A 16129-nucleotide genomic window follows, 5' to 3' on the forward strand; every position below is an offset into this window, starting at 1 on the left:
ACTCTGGAGGAGCTCCAGATCAGAAGCTCAGGTGGAAGAATCTTTTGACTAGAAAGCGGTTAAGGCTCCTCCATACTCAGGCATACGGTGCACATTCTGTAAGTTGCGCGGACTCTGTGCACGTATGAGATCTCATAGTCATGTGCACTGATTGCCTACATTTCTTATGACAAATAACTTCATTTCCCATAATTCAAATAGATGGTAACAATCATGAGGGGCGCGCAGCCCTGTTTCTTCTCCACCAGGGCAGCGATGGCACACCTGCACATGAAGTGGCTACGGGTCCTTGTGACTGGTTGTGGCAACTCTCAGGCCTACCAGCCTGGTTTTACATACCAAGCAGTTTGAATGTGAACTCCGTTTTCCACTGAGCGGTTCACTGTCCGATAAATTTACCTTTGCACAGACATGTCCGGTGGACGTCTGCTTTGAATCCACATTGAGTACGTGGGGATCTTTGATGAGTTAAGTACACCCAAATATGAGAGGGACCTTTAGACAAATCTGACAAATCTGTATCCATTAGGATTTGGGGAAATAAGGGATTTTGTCACAAGAAATGTAGGCAATCAGTACCCTTGACAATGAAATCCTGTCCGTGTGTGGACGGAGAGTTCAGAGTTCACAAATGTTTGTGGACGTTTGCGAGAGCATTCAGGCAGAGGTTCACCTTCCAGCAGGACAATAAAACTATTCATACAGTCAGAGCTGCATTGGAATAGTTTCAATCAAAGCACCTTTCAATTTAGAATATGTGAAAAGACTTGAAAACTGACATGAAAATACGGCCTCCATCTAATCTGACTGTGTCTGAATTATATTGCAAAGCAGAGTAGGCAGATATCGCCGGCAAACTGGGTAAAAGAATTGGAGTTATACTCCACAGTTGCATTGTTTTACTGTCACTTCGCAATTTTGATCTACTTTTCAAGGGTTAATTACATGCAATTATGGCATTTATGTTGGAACGTTCAAAGAGTGTGAATCTAACCAGAGCTAATTTGACCTCCTTAATCTATTTGTACTGCAAAGACGTCGGTTAGCTCTGACTGCGGCGCGACAGCCACTCCTGTCCACCTGTAAGACAGCAAAGAGAGGCTCTCGCTGTCCAGCTCACAACAATCACGCCTCTCTTACACAGAAACATCACACACACACGCACGTGGTCCACCTGACGTCAGAGGAGGGGATTTCCCGTGCCATGCGAGAGCGTCAGACAGACACCACAAATGCTGCGTCACTGTGCTGCTGCCTTGCTTCACCGTGCCACACTCCCTCCTCCTTCTCGGTTCTCACACATAGTCTGTCAAGCCTCTCGCCGTCTGTCCGTCTCGCTTCGATCCGCTGCGTGTTCGCCGGCCTCCCTGAACTTTCGCTGACTTTCGCCCGACTCTGTGCGGTCATAGTGTCGTCGACCCCCCCATCGCGACCCCCCTCCTCTTTCACACGTCAATGCTGTTCTTCTAAATCTAAGCTCTTGTTTGTTAGAGTAAAACTTCCCATTTCACTTTCAGAAACAGTGTTTTTTTTTCCGTGAGGTTTGGAAAAAATATCAACTTCGCCTTCGCCACATCACCTGATTGCCGCTCAAGACGAAATTAAATTTTCCCCTGTGCTTTTCTGTGGCTTTCGCTCAAGCATAATAAACAAATAGGATGCCAATAAAAGAGAAGGTCTTTCACCTTTAGAATGTAAATATCAGGGAACTAGGCCGCCTAAAATATGCCTGGTATGTCACTATTACAAAAAGTGTACAAGAAAAAAAAGTGTGTCACCGGCGGCATTTTCCCCTAAAGTGAAGGATCGAGACATGTTTTTCCACGTGTTTGCTTTGCAGATCGCAGATACGCAGTCCCAGCTGACAACCTGTTGGGATGGCTTCCAAGAGCGCTTGTAGAAAAAAAAAGCGCATCTGCAGTGGTTCGTGTCGCCTCTGCTCGCTCTGAGTCAGCACAGAGGGCTTTTTGCTGCGTAATTGTGCTTTTTTGCCTGTCAGACCGGTGCTGGTGGTCTAGGCGAGAGGGGTCTCTGTGAATGTGTGTGTGTGTGGGTGTGTGTGTGTGCGTGTTGTGTGCGTGTGGGGCTGCAACTGTGCAGTCCAGTCCAGTCCAGTTATTGCAGGCAACCCTAACACAGATGGTGCACAGCGATACCACATACCAGAGGCATTGTTTAGGAAAGGCGAGTTCGAGGAGATAATTGACAAGCATAGAGAGGTCCCATCTCCCCTCCCCCCGATACACTCACACACACACACACACACACCTCCCACCTACCTTCACTTTATCTCTTTATGTCAGCCTTTCTTTTATTGCACTGCACCCCCCCCCCCCCCACACACACACACACCCGGCCTTTTTTTTTTTAACCTCCTCTTTCTACTGTTCCTCTCAGCACCCTCGACTGCTCTCCTTCATTTTCACCCTAGCAGCAGAGCCCGCCCGGCCTCTGATTGGTGGACAGGCTGCCTTTGTGTGATATCTGTAGTGTGACGTCTCTTGGGGTGAGCTCTGCACGCTGGGGTGTGCGTGTGTGCTTTAGTTCACGAGTGTATATGTTTGTAGGTAGATTAGGGGGTCGGAGGGGAGTGGGCGGCTTTTTTGGACATCAGATATGCGGGAGGACAGATGAAAAAACCTTGAATGATTGGGGGGAAGGAGTGATAGTCACAGAGAGAGAGAGAGAGAGAGAGAAAAATCCCTCAGATGTGTGTGTGTATGTTCATGTGTTTGCGAGGTAGACCTATTGGCATATGAGCAAGAGAGACAGGGGCGGGAGGGAGGGGGGAAGTGCAACAGAGAGCAAGCGCGTCGAGAGAGAGAGAGAGAGAGAGAGAGAAAGAGAACGTGCGTACGAGGGCTCATGTAAAACCCGATTAAAAACACAAGATGGCTTCCTGAATGGGCTGCTGGAACGCAGACGAAAGACAGACTGAGAAGGAAGAGTGGGGAGACACGGAGAGAGAAGAAAGGGACAGAGGGGCAGGGGGCGAGGACGAGAGAGGTAGCCAGAGATCCTCTTATGGGGATTCGGTCAGCGGACGGAGGAGTACGAACCGAAGCAGCGCCGAGGCTTGGAGGGTAAATATTTCTCTCTCCAGACTATTTTAGGATTGATAGGTGGGTGGAGGCAAGGAGGTGGGGATGGAGAGGTGGGGGGAGTGTGTGCGTGTGTGTTGGGTTGTGTGTGTGTGTGTAGGCTAGTTGGACTGGGGAGAAGCTCAAGACAAAACACATCATTTACCATGGAGACAACCGGGGCAAATGAAAACAACAGAGACACGCTGTGCAAAATAAAAACACGCTCGTGTTTCTGTCCATACCACCTCTTCCATCCCATTCGCTCGTGCACTCGCTGCCGTAATATTTCCTGTTGCGAAGCCAACGTGTGTCCATAACCTCACACCGGCGTCTGTATGGAGACATTACATAATTGTATAAGCGGCGGCAGTGGCGGCGGCGGAGGGGGGAAAACGCCGGCTCACGTTGAGCACAAGTCAAAGAAAAGATTTCCGCGCAGGCTTTTTCGTTGCCGCAATCATTGCCAGGAATGATTGCGGGTTGGCGTCATGCAGCTGTTGGTACTTTTACGTAGAGCAGTCCCATGTCGCATTGTTCTATTGATTGTTAATCTTTCATCCCCCCACCCCTTCCCATTTTTCTCTCTCTGCCCCCCTCCCGTCCCTCTTCTCCTCGACTGGCTGTAAAGGTGGGATATTTTGAAGACAACAGTCAAGACCGTGTTGGACTCCCTGAACAAGCAGCTGAGGTAAGACGAGACCTTGGGTTTGTGTTTGTGTCTATGTCTGTCATCTCTGTGCCAAGCGCATAATCTCGTCTCATGTTGCTGCTGGCTTAACTCATGAGCTAACATCGAGCTTAGCCAACACAGTGACCAGTATCTCATGTCTATCCATATGAACATCATTGGTTTAGTTTGAACGTCTATGCACACAACGAGTTGACGAAGGACAGCTTCGACAGTCTGTGGCGTTGTGTTGGTATTCAACTGTTTGCAGCACTCCGCCGCGAATGCGTAAGCTCATTACCTCATCCTCCAAAAGCGAATACAGGTGGATTAGATCAACTAAGTCATCTGAACTCCAAAGTCACTGAAAGAAGTCACCACGATTCTGTCTGAGCATCTTGGCGATGACGCTGCAGCATCCTGAGTTTAAAGCGTCCCACGCTGCCCGCTGATTGGTGCCAGAGCCAGGCATGTGCAGATACTACAAGAGACCAGGAAAAAGTAGAGGAGGGAGGGAGGGAAAGAGTGAGGAGGCGGAACCTTGCGTGCTGGCTCGGGAACCAGGGAGGGGAAGCCGTCCTGCTTCTCCTGGGTTCTGGAGTCAAATGAGGTAAAGGGAGTAAAAGTTAGTGGGTCATGCAAGCGTACATGTCAGATTGCCGTGCGAGGAAACCGGCGGCTCGCTGTTGCTGAGAAACGCATTCCCCACATTACGCCATGTCAGGACATGCTAGTGTGTTTTTGTGAAGAGGGAAAGCGTGGCGATGCCACTAAGAGAAAACAGACAACTGGAGACAAACACGACATTGGCGAGAAAGACCGTCGGTACTGTCTACATCTTAGATTTGTCATTCGTCTCTACAGTGACATCAAATCTGGGTTAGTCCATCACCTTTAAACATCATAAATAAGTCCCGCTCGGATCTTTGAACACCCAGCTTATCTCTAAGCCTGCTTTAATCTCTGTCCACATATACCCAACCCTTTTATCTTAAAAGTATATATCGCCATCTGGCCTACAGGGAACAGAGTCTTCTGTGTGCTTTCCTGTGTTTAACAAGTCAGCGTCCTTTTTCCTCCGGCTCTCCTGTTCGGAGAGGTTGCCGTGCTTGCCCGGGGGTGGAATGTTTACCTCATTAAGATCCGTTTCCTACTCAAACATTTCCTTGGTCGCGCGAAGATAAACACAGCGTACACCCCACATGCAGAGAGCATTCATTTTGACGATCCAAATAAGCACCCGTACGGTATCATTAAGCGCTTTCCGCCCTTGCACAACAACTTCAACAAGTTGAGCTTTGTGAGAAGAAAAAACGAAGCTGCGGTTGCATTGCAGACAGTCGGTGTTTTTTTATGACTTCTTTTCAGTTTTTCAGCACAGTTTCTGCGCTGTTCAGGAAACCAACCTGTATTTAATGGGTTTACCACAACAGGTTACAAGGCAGACACGCTGTGCTCGCAAGAATTTGCCTGTCTTTCCACGCCCATGCACAGGATTTCCTCCTCATACGTGTGATGAACTTCACACGTCGCTCAGGTAGAACAGAGTGAAGCAGCGATGGCACCTGGAATACTCGCTAATGATATGTGTGGAATCCCCGGCCGCGCTCGCAAAGGGTTAACGCTGACCTAGTTTCCGTGGCAACACTGAATGTCTGGTGACATCATCGCTATAATTTTAGCCCAAGCATTAAAAGGCTGGTCACATGACTAATCTAGCCAGTCCCCACGTGTTGGTGTGTGTGTGTAGTAAGCGATTCGCTATAAGGTACAGATTCAGGAAGTGGAGGGTTTGACATCAGCTCTTCCATTGAGCGGCAGGTTTTGATGTATTTGCTGTTCTGTAAGGTTTCCACTCTGCTGTGAAGAACCACAGCCTGCTTCCCCACCTGCATTGACAAACCTTGTGAGCTAATTGATGGTCTCAGTCTCAGACAAACAAATATCTCAATCGTTTCCTCTGATCTGAAAGGGTTTTTGGTCTTCATCAAAACCCTTTCCATTTGTAAAAACATACAAATGGCAAGAACAAAACTAATCTCTAATTCAAATAAATTGTTGTTTCTGACTGGAGTTTTATCCAAAATGTGTCGTTTTTGGATTCATTATTTATACCGCTTGAAATTTTCCATGTGTTTTCACATTACAACCACACATTTCAACATGCAAGTCATGAAGAAGGCACCCAGTTCAGATGGAACCAAAATTTACTTGTTTGGCAAATGCTATTACTACAACATGGTGGTTGCAGCATCATGTTGAAAGAATGCCTTTATTTAGCAGGAACAGGGAAGCTGTTCTGGTCAGAGGTGATGTATTGAGTAGAATGAAGACAGCATCAGTACAAAACAATAACTCAAGAGAGATGAATACAATACACGCTTTTTGGATTTTTATTCATAGACAGTTCTTAAAACCATCAGATTCATAGTTACGCAACTTTGTTTTTGTCTCACATAAAATCCCAATACAACACATTAGAGTTTGTGGTTGAAAGATGTGAAAACAGTTCAGGGCGTATGAATACTTTTGCAGGGCAGCAGTAACATGAAGGTCAAGATTAAAGTCAAGGTTATCTGTTAGCTGCTGGTGAAAAACAAACATCTAACTGGCAGCCTGCTCTGATACGAATCTGTTAGCTGTTCTCAGGCTGTAAAACATCTCCTGTTCTCTTTCTTTCATTTTCAACAACTCTTTTTATCAAATGATTACGAAAGTTCTCACCCTTACTCATGCTCCAGTACAACATGTCACCTAAACGTGTACAAAGAGTTTCATTTTTAATCATCAATATTTAACGCCGCTCTAACCTATAAAGTACAGCATTTAGGAAATCCGTTATGTCCTTCTCAATGCCGGCCTGAATCCTGCAGCTGGATCAATACGCTGTGTGGCAGCAGATCAGTAATGGCTAGTTGGTGACTGGCGTCTTTGGTCGTGCCTGGGCTTCGTGTTGGAAGGGCGGCCGCTGGCCGCCCGGTGCCGCAGTTAATAAAAAATGAATGGAAAGACAAGGGGGCGGAGCCCTCAGCTGTTGCTCTGGCTCTTTAACTCTCACTTCCCTGGCGCCTGCTCCGCTGCTCCCATCGGGCGCGCGCGCTCACCACAGTCCCGAATCCCTCGGCTGGCACACTCTGCCAGGTTTTATGTAATACAGTTCAACAGCTGTTGGAGCTTTCAGTGCCTACTATAGAAAACACACACTTGAAAATCGTAATTGCCGAGGCCTGTTTAAATGGATTCAGGGGGAACCTCTTTATTGGAGGATGTGAGAGACAGTGGAAAGCTGGAAATGGATCAGTTCTCAGAAATCTTCTCCAGCCATCATCTGCTGTCAACATAGAGCTGTTATAAAGAGATCTGTACACTAGGACTGGAATGATTAATCAGTTATTGAAATCATCGTCCACTGATTTAGTAATTGAATAATTGTTAACTAGAATATACACTCATACACCGGCATTTGTTGAAAAAACCCCCAACATATTCAGAGCAGTAACTAAGCCAAAGCTTTACAAATTTATACATTTGGCATTTGAGATTTGAAAAACTTGTAAAAACTAGTATTTACTTGTATCTGTAAATATGTTTTAGTCAAAGTGGCATAGTTTTAGCCATACCTGTTATGCTGTGGTATTGCATTATGGGCAATAAAATGTTTATTATTTAAAAACGGAATTGAATTATTTGTTTATTTGCATCTTTTAAAGGGGCAGTACTATGTGTTTTCCAGGCACATGGTGCCATTTTGTAGTACAATCGAGTAACTATGTTACGTCAGTTACAAAAATGCTATCGATACCAAATATGACTTAAAAGAAATTTTACTTTGTAATTTAAAATTGGACCTATGTCACTTTAAGAAACTTCTGCTCTTTTTGAAACTGCCTTCAGGAAGTCATCATAACATGGCTCCTCTATTAACCCTTCAGCAACATTTTTACTAGCGTTGCATTGAGAAGTAGCTCCTATAATGAACTCAGCAGATGGTCAGTTCCACCAGTTGTTTGCTAACTGCTGCTGACTAGTCTGAAGGAGCTGAGTGGAGGAGGGCTGCTAAGTGAGGTGAAAGCTCAGAAGCTAGGAAACTGCAGCTCAGAGGAGTAGCCGTGTCTCGAAGGCGAGGCTAGGTCCAACCAGGTGTTTTGCACAGCTGAGTGGTTGCCCTGGAGATTAAAGAATTTCTCAAACATGCATGAAAGAATCAAAGCAACACTGCAGGTGTGTTTTTGATGAGGGAATAACATTATAACATAACATAAATCTAAAAAAGTTGACTTTTCATAATACTTCCTTTTTAATGTATGCTAATATTGCATAAAAGTGGTTAAAAGAAAAATCTGTAGAATTAGCATATTATTGTTATTTGATTAATCTTCAAAAATAATTGATAGATTAATCGATTACGAAAATAATTGTTAATTAAAGGCCTTGGGTACAGGGGTGCAGAGGACAAAGTGGCGTCCTGGTCCCTTTAAGTCCGGCAATGCCAGACCAGAGCATATGGGAAGCTAATCTTAGCCCCAGTCATGAGAGACAACACTGGCAACCAGCCACGGTGGAGGCCACAGTGGACGCCTGAGGGAGGGCTCTCTTGTTTTCTCTCTGCGCTCTGACAAACTTGTGGTTGGGGTCCAAAGTATTGTTCCCCAAAACATTTCACCTCCACATGTCAGCAGACCGAGTGCTGCTACTGAACCTTGTTGACAGGGGGAACCATTGCCCAGTTCGATTTGCCATCCAGGTACACGGCATGCCTGTTTTTGTTTGAAAGCGTTTCGACTCCATCTGTCCCACCTGTTCCCCTCCTGCCTGTGCCGCTGCTCTTTGTCTCACATCCAAGGTTCCCCCTGCGTCGGCTGATCCGTGCATCATGGCTGTATCCCGCTCCTTCTTTTCATTTCACCCTCAAGCACAAAGAGCGACCCTCCCTCCCCCTCCCCCGTTTCCTCCTCTTCTTTTTCTACTCATTAATTATTTTTATTATTTTTTGTAGCTCCACCCCAGAGGGCCACTCCACCTATCACCACCTTTCCGTTCATTTTCCCTGCCTCCTCTCGCCCTAACCCCTCCTCTCATTTCCTTTGTGAGGAGAGGTGTAAGGCTTTGAGGAAAGGGGGCGGGGCTTGCCCCAGCTGGCTGAATCGTGCTGGCTTGCACGTGCCGAATGTCAGCAGATATGACTGTGCACACCTTGAGCTTAACACCGTTTTGTATGGAAGTCTGTGAAGATGTGGGTATCAAAAAAAGGGGGGGGGGGGCTGCCTGTTTGCCAACAAACAGGCAGCTTTATGGTAAAAAAAAACAATAACAAAGCAGTTATTGTTATGGTAGGGGATCAGAGTACCATCACTAAAGACTTCATGTTACTGTTATTTTTAACCTGACGTCCCTCCCACCAATAAACCCACTGACCCTCTGTGAACAATCCAGTACTGTGTGTGTGAAGGAGCCGGCTGAATGCATGGAGAAAAATCACCACAGGAACCTAGCCCTTCACATGCACATGTGAAATGTATATTTTTGTGTGATGTGTGTGTGCGGGCGGGGGTGTGTGTGTGTGTGTGTGTGTGTGTGTGTGAACGGGCACGACAGAAAGATAAAGAGATGTGGGATCAAATGACCTTGATGCTGTTTGACTGCAGGACATTGTGCTTGGGGAGGGGAGTGTACAGAGTCAGAGCGACAGAGGAGGAGAGCGTCAGCTGACAGGAAGAGGGTAGCCCTCCTGACTAATGGTTCTGAGCCGGCATTTAAAGAGTCATAAAAAAAAAGCCCACGCTCACACACACACACACACCCCTACAAAGAAAATCTAATATTTAAATGACTTTAATAAAAAGAAAAGAACAATCTGTTCTTTATGCTTTTTTTCCTTTTCAATTCTCTGTCTGCATTTGCAGTGGTGCTGGTAACGTTTCAAAAGCTGCCTTCCATGAGAGTTTTCGTTTCAGTGCTTAGCTTCGAAGAGAAAGATGAGTCAGGCTTTAGTCATAAACAGCAACTCGCACACACCACTGAGGATGGACTTTTGTTCTCAGTCATCCCTCCTACTACCAGAACCTTTCCTCTGTGCTGCTGAGAAACACCGAGCCTGAGGCAGAGAGCGAGAGAGAGAGAGATGGAGAAAAAGAGGCTAAGATGAGGGCGGGAGACAGCTCATTTGGATGACAGTTTGACTTCTGTGTGAGTCGAGGTGATCGATGCAAGATTAGGAGTCTTTGTCTCGCTCTTTCCACTCGCTCTCGTTCTCAATGCCGGGTTACAGCCATTTCAACGTAAGTGTGTTTTCATTTTCACCCGATAAGTGAAAAAGATCAGTTTAATTTGAGCGTCTACAGACCGAATGCTTGGTTCTCATGTGAAGTGAGGAGTTGAATCTGTTTAGAAGATGAGGCTTCAGGCTGCTTTCAGTTGAAACATTAGTCACAAGAGTCTGCTGGTTGAAAACCTATTTGTCTCAACTGTTGCTACAATGAAACCTAAAGAAAAGTTGTCTTGGAAGACAAATTCGTATTTGGCTGATGAATTATTATTTTATTTTTTTGCTTTTAAGATAATCCGACCTGATTGTGGTAGAGAGACCAACCAGAAACGTTGAGTAGTGGTTTATGTGAAATGACCCCGTCTTTATGCTGATGTCTGCGAATCGCTTATCAGTGCTTTGGAAACTTTGTTTCCAACACACACACTCATAGCAGTTCATTTTGGGTTATTAAAGTTCACAACAAACAAAGTCATTTCAGGACAACATGCAGAAACATTTCCAGCTCCGATTCTGTTATCTGTTAGTTAATAGTCAGATTGTAAAGCAGATATAAAATGCCAGTACCATTAAAAAAATATTATTTTTTTTCTTTGAAGTCATTTTCAGTATTTTGCCATAGTTTTTAAATCGAAGAAGTTTCCACTTTACTGAGATCTTAGCTAGTCTGTCCAGATCTGGGATTTGATCTATGTATATTCCAGATATGTATAGGCATGAAAAAGGAAATGAGTCTTTGGAATAATATCTGTATTTCCAGACTTCATTATCCAGTTGATCATCATTCTGTCCACTTAAAGTATATTTGTCTTTGCTTTCAGTCTGTGGTTATTTAAAGCTTGACATTTCAGAAATATTTATTGTTAGTCAATTTTTTTTTATTGGAAGAAAGAAAAATACCAGCATACAGATTATGTGTTTTGTTTACAAAATTTAAGATTTGAAACCACTAAACAGACAGAGTCAGTCACTTGGTGTGCTCTGCTAGCTTTCCTTTGTTAACTTTTTAACATACCGTCACCTTCCTAAAATAAAGGCTTAAGTCATTATTTGACAAAAGTGATTTCTGGAAAAAATATCATCACCTTTTTCCCCCCCCAAATGATAATTTGGGCCAGAAAATGACCTAGGCAATTAATTTTAGGAAGGTGACGATATGTAATTTACTCGTTCTTGCTTTAAATGTGCCTCAACATTTTCTGCAAAAAGTTTTTTTACAGAAAAGTACGGAACAAAATTCCAACCTGGAGATGAACATAGGAAATAACTAGAATCTCATTTTTCCTTTTCTCATTCCTTCATTGTTTTTAGCTACTTTATGCCGAAATCTTTTTCTTTTTAAACCTCATAACGTCTCCTTCATAAAATAATGGTCTACGTCATGTTTTGCCAAAAGATGATTTAGACAAAAAAACCAAAAAGACTTTGGCCATTATTTTAGGAAAGTGACCGTTCTGTACCACAGAAAGAAAGAGAAAAGAAAAAAAGAGACCTAAACAAAAGAAGAGCATCTGAGGGAAAAATACATTTTCTATTTTTCCAGACACCTTCAAATGTGGATTGCTAAAGTCTCATTGAGAAAGTGATTCTTTCCATCACAAATACATCATAGATGCTATATTATTCATGTATATTATGCCGTTTCTTTGGAATTTCTTTTCTTCCTGCTAAAGTCAGTATTCCAAGTAAATGTTTAGTTTTATCATTACAGTATTTGAGTGTATAAACCAAATATAGTCTCTAGTTCTGCACAGATATGCTGGCAGAAAATAATTATTTTTGGACATTCCCAAAATAAATGATAACTTCCTGGGAGTGACGCAGCCTCCAGCAGCAAGAAGAACCCGTACGGTGGCTTTACTGAACCGGGGTGATAACTTCCATCCAAACGCTCTGCAAAAGTACAAACATCATAATATATCCTCCACAGTATTTCTTCCAGATGTCTCCTGAAAGAGTGCGGTTGGATTCCCTGTCTCATTTTTGTTTTATGTAAGTGACATTTATTGTTTTAATAATCTCCTGAAGTCCGGAGATCATCCTGAAAAACTTTATGCAGTCCAATTAAAAGTTTGGTCACATCTGTTTTGGGTTGACTATATAGATGTGTTTAAAACATTTCAGAACGTAGTTGGGGTTTTTTTACTTTGTAATATGAAGAATTTGTAATGGGAATCCCTAATTTTATAGATTGTATTCTCTGCTTGTTGCCTTTTTAATATGTAAGCTCGCGTTTTGTTTATGTACTTTAAAACCTTTCCTCTAGAGCTTTTTGCAGTTGAAGAATGTGCCTATATAATGCTCTAAAGCTAACCCTTATCTCTAACCCTATACATAAACATTAACTACATCTGAGTTTTAGATCATAAACCGTCTGTTACCTTTGTTCATGCATGGACAGGAAGGCTTACTGGACCGACTAGAAGGGATCTCAGTCAGGTTTGTCTGGCGTTTGCTCTCTGCAGCTGTATATTATTGTTACAGTCCTCTAACTGCTTAAGTTAGGTATTAAAAAGGGCAAGGTTACAGTTAGACATTAACTCTGGGTGAGACAACACACAGCTCACAAATTAAACACAAGAATGATGTAAGATGTTTACTATATTTTTTGAAAAAATTTTAATCCTTTTGTCTTATTTTTTTGCTTTACAACTGAGTTTATTTTGAAAGTTTGTTTTACTGAATCTCTGCTAACAGAGTTATTCTGTTATGGTTTAATAAGTCTGACTATTTAAAAGTCTGAACAGCAGAGGATCAAAAGCGGTCCCGAGTCATCCTGTAGTTCTATCTGACAGGGAGCTGCTAATCAGATGCCTATTGTAACGTCATTAGCGGCTAATGGTTTTACTCGTCAGTGTATTCACACACTCCCTTTAAATCATTTCTGTGTTGTCTGTCAATCTGTCACTAAAACCGCTTTCTGATAAGAACCCAAAATGTTCACACTACTGTGGAAGCTTGACACCCAGGATGATTGGTATCTTTTATAGGAGCTCCTGACTCTTTTGGCCCTTTAGGAGAAACACTTTGATTTTCTCCAAGTCTTTAATGTTGCATTCATTTACTATCTGTTTCCTTTAATTCAATCCAGTTGTAATTACATCAAGTTAATAATCAGATTGTAAAGCAAATAAAAATAGCAGTAGCATTAAAAAAATTTTTTTTGATTCTTTGAAGGAACTTCATTTTCAATATTTTTAGAGTATCTAAAACCTAACATTTTGCGTTTTATATTCATTGTGGTCAAAAGGATTAAATTGAACATATGTCCTCGTCATATGTGAACAAAGTATTATCACGACACATAATCACGACATTTCACATTACCTGTTAATGTGCTTCATTTATTCATTGTTTATTTTGTAACATTTTATTAATTATCATTAAAATAGGGGGATGGCAGAAAGACAAACAGTACTACAGAGATTATATATTTGTCAATGATAATGTAATATGCAGCCTTACTATCAAGGTTAACTAAGAAAACGTGGTTTGATGATTTTTCCTTAACTCCTAAGTCTGTCAGCACAGCAGAGAAATTTCTTTCCTACTTCAAAGTGAGTTTCAAGCATAAATGCAACAGGCAGTAAAGGGTGAAGCAATTATATGTCTGTAGTTCACAACAACAACCTACATCAGATGAAGTCATGTCCTGATACACTCTTGCTGGGTACACAACTCCAGTGTCCGGCGGTGCTGGACGGCTAAAGGAGAACAATGTTTTTGTTTGTTGTGTGAGTCTTTCATGATTTTCTGTGGGCTGATTGAGACATCACCCTTTATGTTAATTTTTTGGTCTGCATTTTTGTCACCAGGCATTGGCAGAGACAGGTTTCCTGGGGTTCATGTTGTTGAAAGTCCTCTAGTGTTACCCAGCCACGTGATATTATTCTCTTTTAATGGCTTTCTTATTTGCTTTTGATCTCAGCTGAAGTCCTTTTTTTCCCCATCCCAATTAAACTGTAGAATAACAAAACGGGAGATAAGAACGCCAGCATTCCAAGACTGTAAAATGGACTTGTTGTTTTCAGTGTGCGCAGCACGGTGTGGGCGGAGAGCGTGTGGTACAGAGGTTGAGTCTTGAGCTAGAAACGCTGTGTCACCGCAGCTGAGGGAGTGAGCGAGCGAAGCGAGTGAGCACGAACTGGTTGGGTGTACTCAAGTGTCGGTTGGTGTGTGGGCTGGTTGATAGCACGGAAAGGGTTAGTTGAGCCAATATTATTGCTGCCCACCCAGTGGTGGAGGCAACATCCTGGTGGGAGACATCGATGATGAGGCAGTTGCGTCATCACTGTCTGTGTTTCCTACCTCTCTTACTCTCTGCTCTCCCTCTTGCTGATTGGTGAACAGCCATCACATGACCCAGCGCTCTACTTCTCCTCTCCCCTTGTCTTTGACAGTTTCGGCTGCGCCGTGTTTCTCTTTTGGTTTGGTGCTCATCTGCGTGCGTTTTGTACGAATATTTGAGTTAACGACGGAGGCAGGCGGTGTTCGGTCTAGATCGGGTGCCTCAGAAAATGTCGGAGCTGTAATGCAGTGAGCTATACCAGGAGGAGAGCAGGCTCAGGAAACTGAACAGAAGAACTGAGCGAGAAAGGGAGTCGGAGGCTGTTGAAAAAGCACGAGAAAATGAGAAATTTGGGGAGACCAAGAGAGCTGGGGAAAAGCAGAATAAGTAAAGCAGGGGTAGACAACTGAAGTTAATCCAGTCATAGCAGAGTGTGGCTGGCTGACACGCTGAGTAATGTAAGAGAAACACCAAGCAGGGGTCTGAGCGATCTGCATGGGGAGACAGCTATGTCCCTTCTCTTTCCTCCACCTCGTCTACCTGGTTAAATCGGTTCTCTAAACTCCGGCAGTACTTTGGAGAGAGGAGAGGACGACAAGGCCTGTCAGCCAGCAAGTGAGCGAGAGGAAACAATCTGCTATCACGGCGAGGCTGTTTATGATAATGGCAGTGAAGCTAAGGCAGAGCGATATGAGGTGTGTGTGTTATTGTAGGCTGGGAGACTGGTGAAGACAGAAGCTCTAGGTTGTCTCTATTTGCGAATGCAGTGGGTTGATTATTGGAGACAGCTATCTTCGTTTGGCTGCAAGCTGACGATCCTGTCTATATGTCCTCTTTCTGCAAAGCTCTTCTTTCTAGTTAAGGAAAATCAAAATTATAGCTGACCAGTTTGTCTCTACAGACTTCCCTCACTGTCTTTCTCCAGAATCATCCTTCTCCCCGACTCGCTGTTGTCAGAGTGCTTTTGAAGGTTTCCTCTCCATTGCGTTCACTTTTTTACCCGATTGTATGATTCTCATCAGGTTTCTGTTTTCTGCCCCCAGCATAGATGGACTAGTTGACCTCATTGAGTTTGATGCATGGTCTTAACATCAGATGCTCCAAGGAACCCATTCACCGTAGCCGCATCCTTTGGATTGTTGAGGATGGGCCAGCAAGGCAACCTGCTCTTTATCTACCAGCCCTCTTGTGCAGGTATTGTCAATTAGTAGGATTTGTTTAAAGCCACAAGTGGGAGACTGAAGAGTTTGCAAGAAATGGTGATTTGATGTGATCGCCGAATGATCAAGACGTTACCAGCAACTTCTAGTTTTGTCGAAACTAAACTCTCCAACAAGGGATGGAAAAAAATCAGTGAGGAAGAGCGGATGATGTTTGCAGCGCGTATAGAAAATAGTGTTGCTTTTCTTTGCTTCTTTTCCCTTTTGCCTCTTAATTGAGATCATCTGTTCGCTCGGCGGCCACCATTTCGCCTCCGCCATTGAAAGCAGAGGTGCAGGAACGAAACCAAAATAGTCATTTTTTTGGAGATAGACACAGCCTGCAATGTAACGCCATCGAATGCAACAGAGGCAGCAGCGCTGGAGGGCGTGGATATAGTCAGAGAGAGATGTTCTCATTGGTACGCGCTCCTCTGCACCAAGCTGTTTCCTAGGCTGCTGCTACCAGCGACTATCCCCCACTGCTCTCTGTGTTTCTGCTTACTGCACACTCCTCCATTGCATTGTACGTACGTGCCTGCCGCGGCTCAGATAATGGCTTCTCACTAAGCACACACTGACGAGAGAGAGAGGAGAGGAGATGGAGGGGGAGGCTGCACAAGAGGG

At 43.8% G+C, this 16129-nt stretch overlaps 1 protein-coding gene across 4 annotated transcripts in view; it reads left to right on the forward strand.

Moving 5' to 3' along the window:
• The window catches only part of tet3 (tet methylcytosine dioxygenase 3), a 53181-nt gene that overhangs the window by 12159 nt on the left and 24893 nt on the right, over window positions 1-16129 (forward strand). Inside the window, exons 1-2 of one of the 4 annotated variants that reach the window (XM_023342843.1) lie at window positions 2815-3083; window positions 3712-3771. In XM_023342843.1, the coding sequence (XP_023198611.1) occupies window positions 2904-3083; window positions 3712-3771 (240 nt within the window). In that variant the 5' untranslated portion in view covers window positions 2815-2903. Of the gene's footprint in view, window positions 1-2814; window positions 3084-3711; window positions 3772-9843; window positions 10029-14301; window positions 15498-16129 lie in introns of those variants that run through there. The other 3 variants (XM_023342842.1, XM_023342844.1, XM_023342846.1) reach the window with 3 other exon arrangements.

The sequence above is a fragment of the Xiphophorus maculatus genome, chromosome 11 (assembly GCF_002775205.1).
Source record: "Xiphophorus maculatus strain JP 163 A chromosome 11, X_maculatus-5.0-male, whole genome shotgun sequence".
NCBI classification, from domain to species: Eukaryota; Metazoa; Chordata; class Actinopteri; order Cyprinodontiformes; family Poeciliidae; genus Xiphophorus; species Xiphophorus maculatus.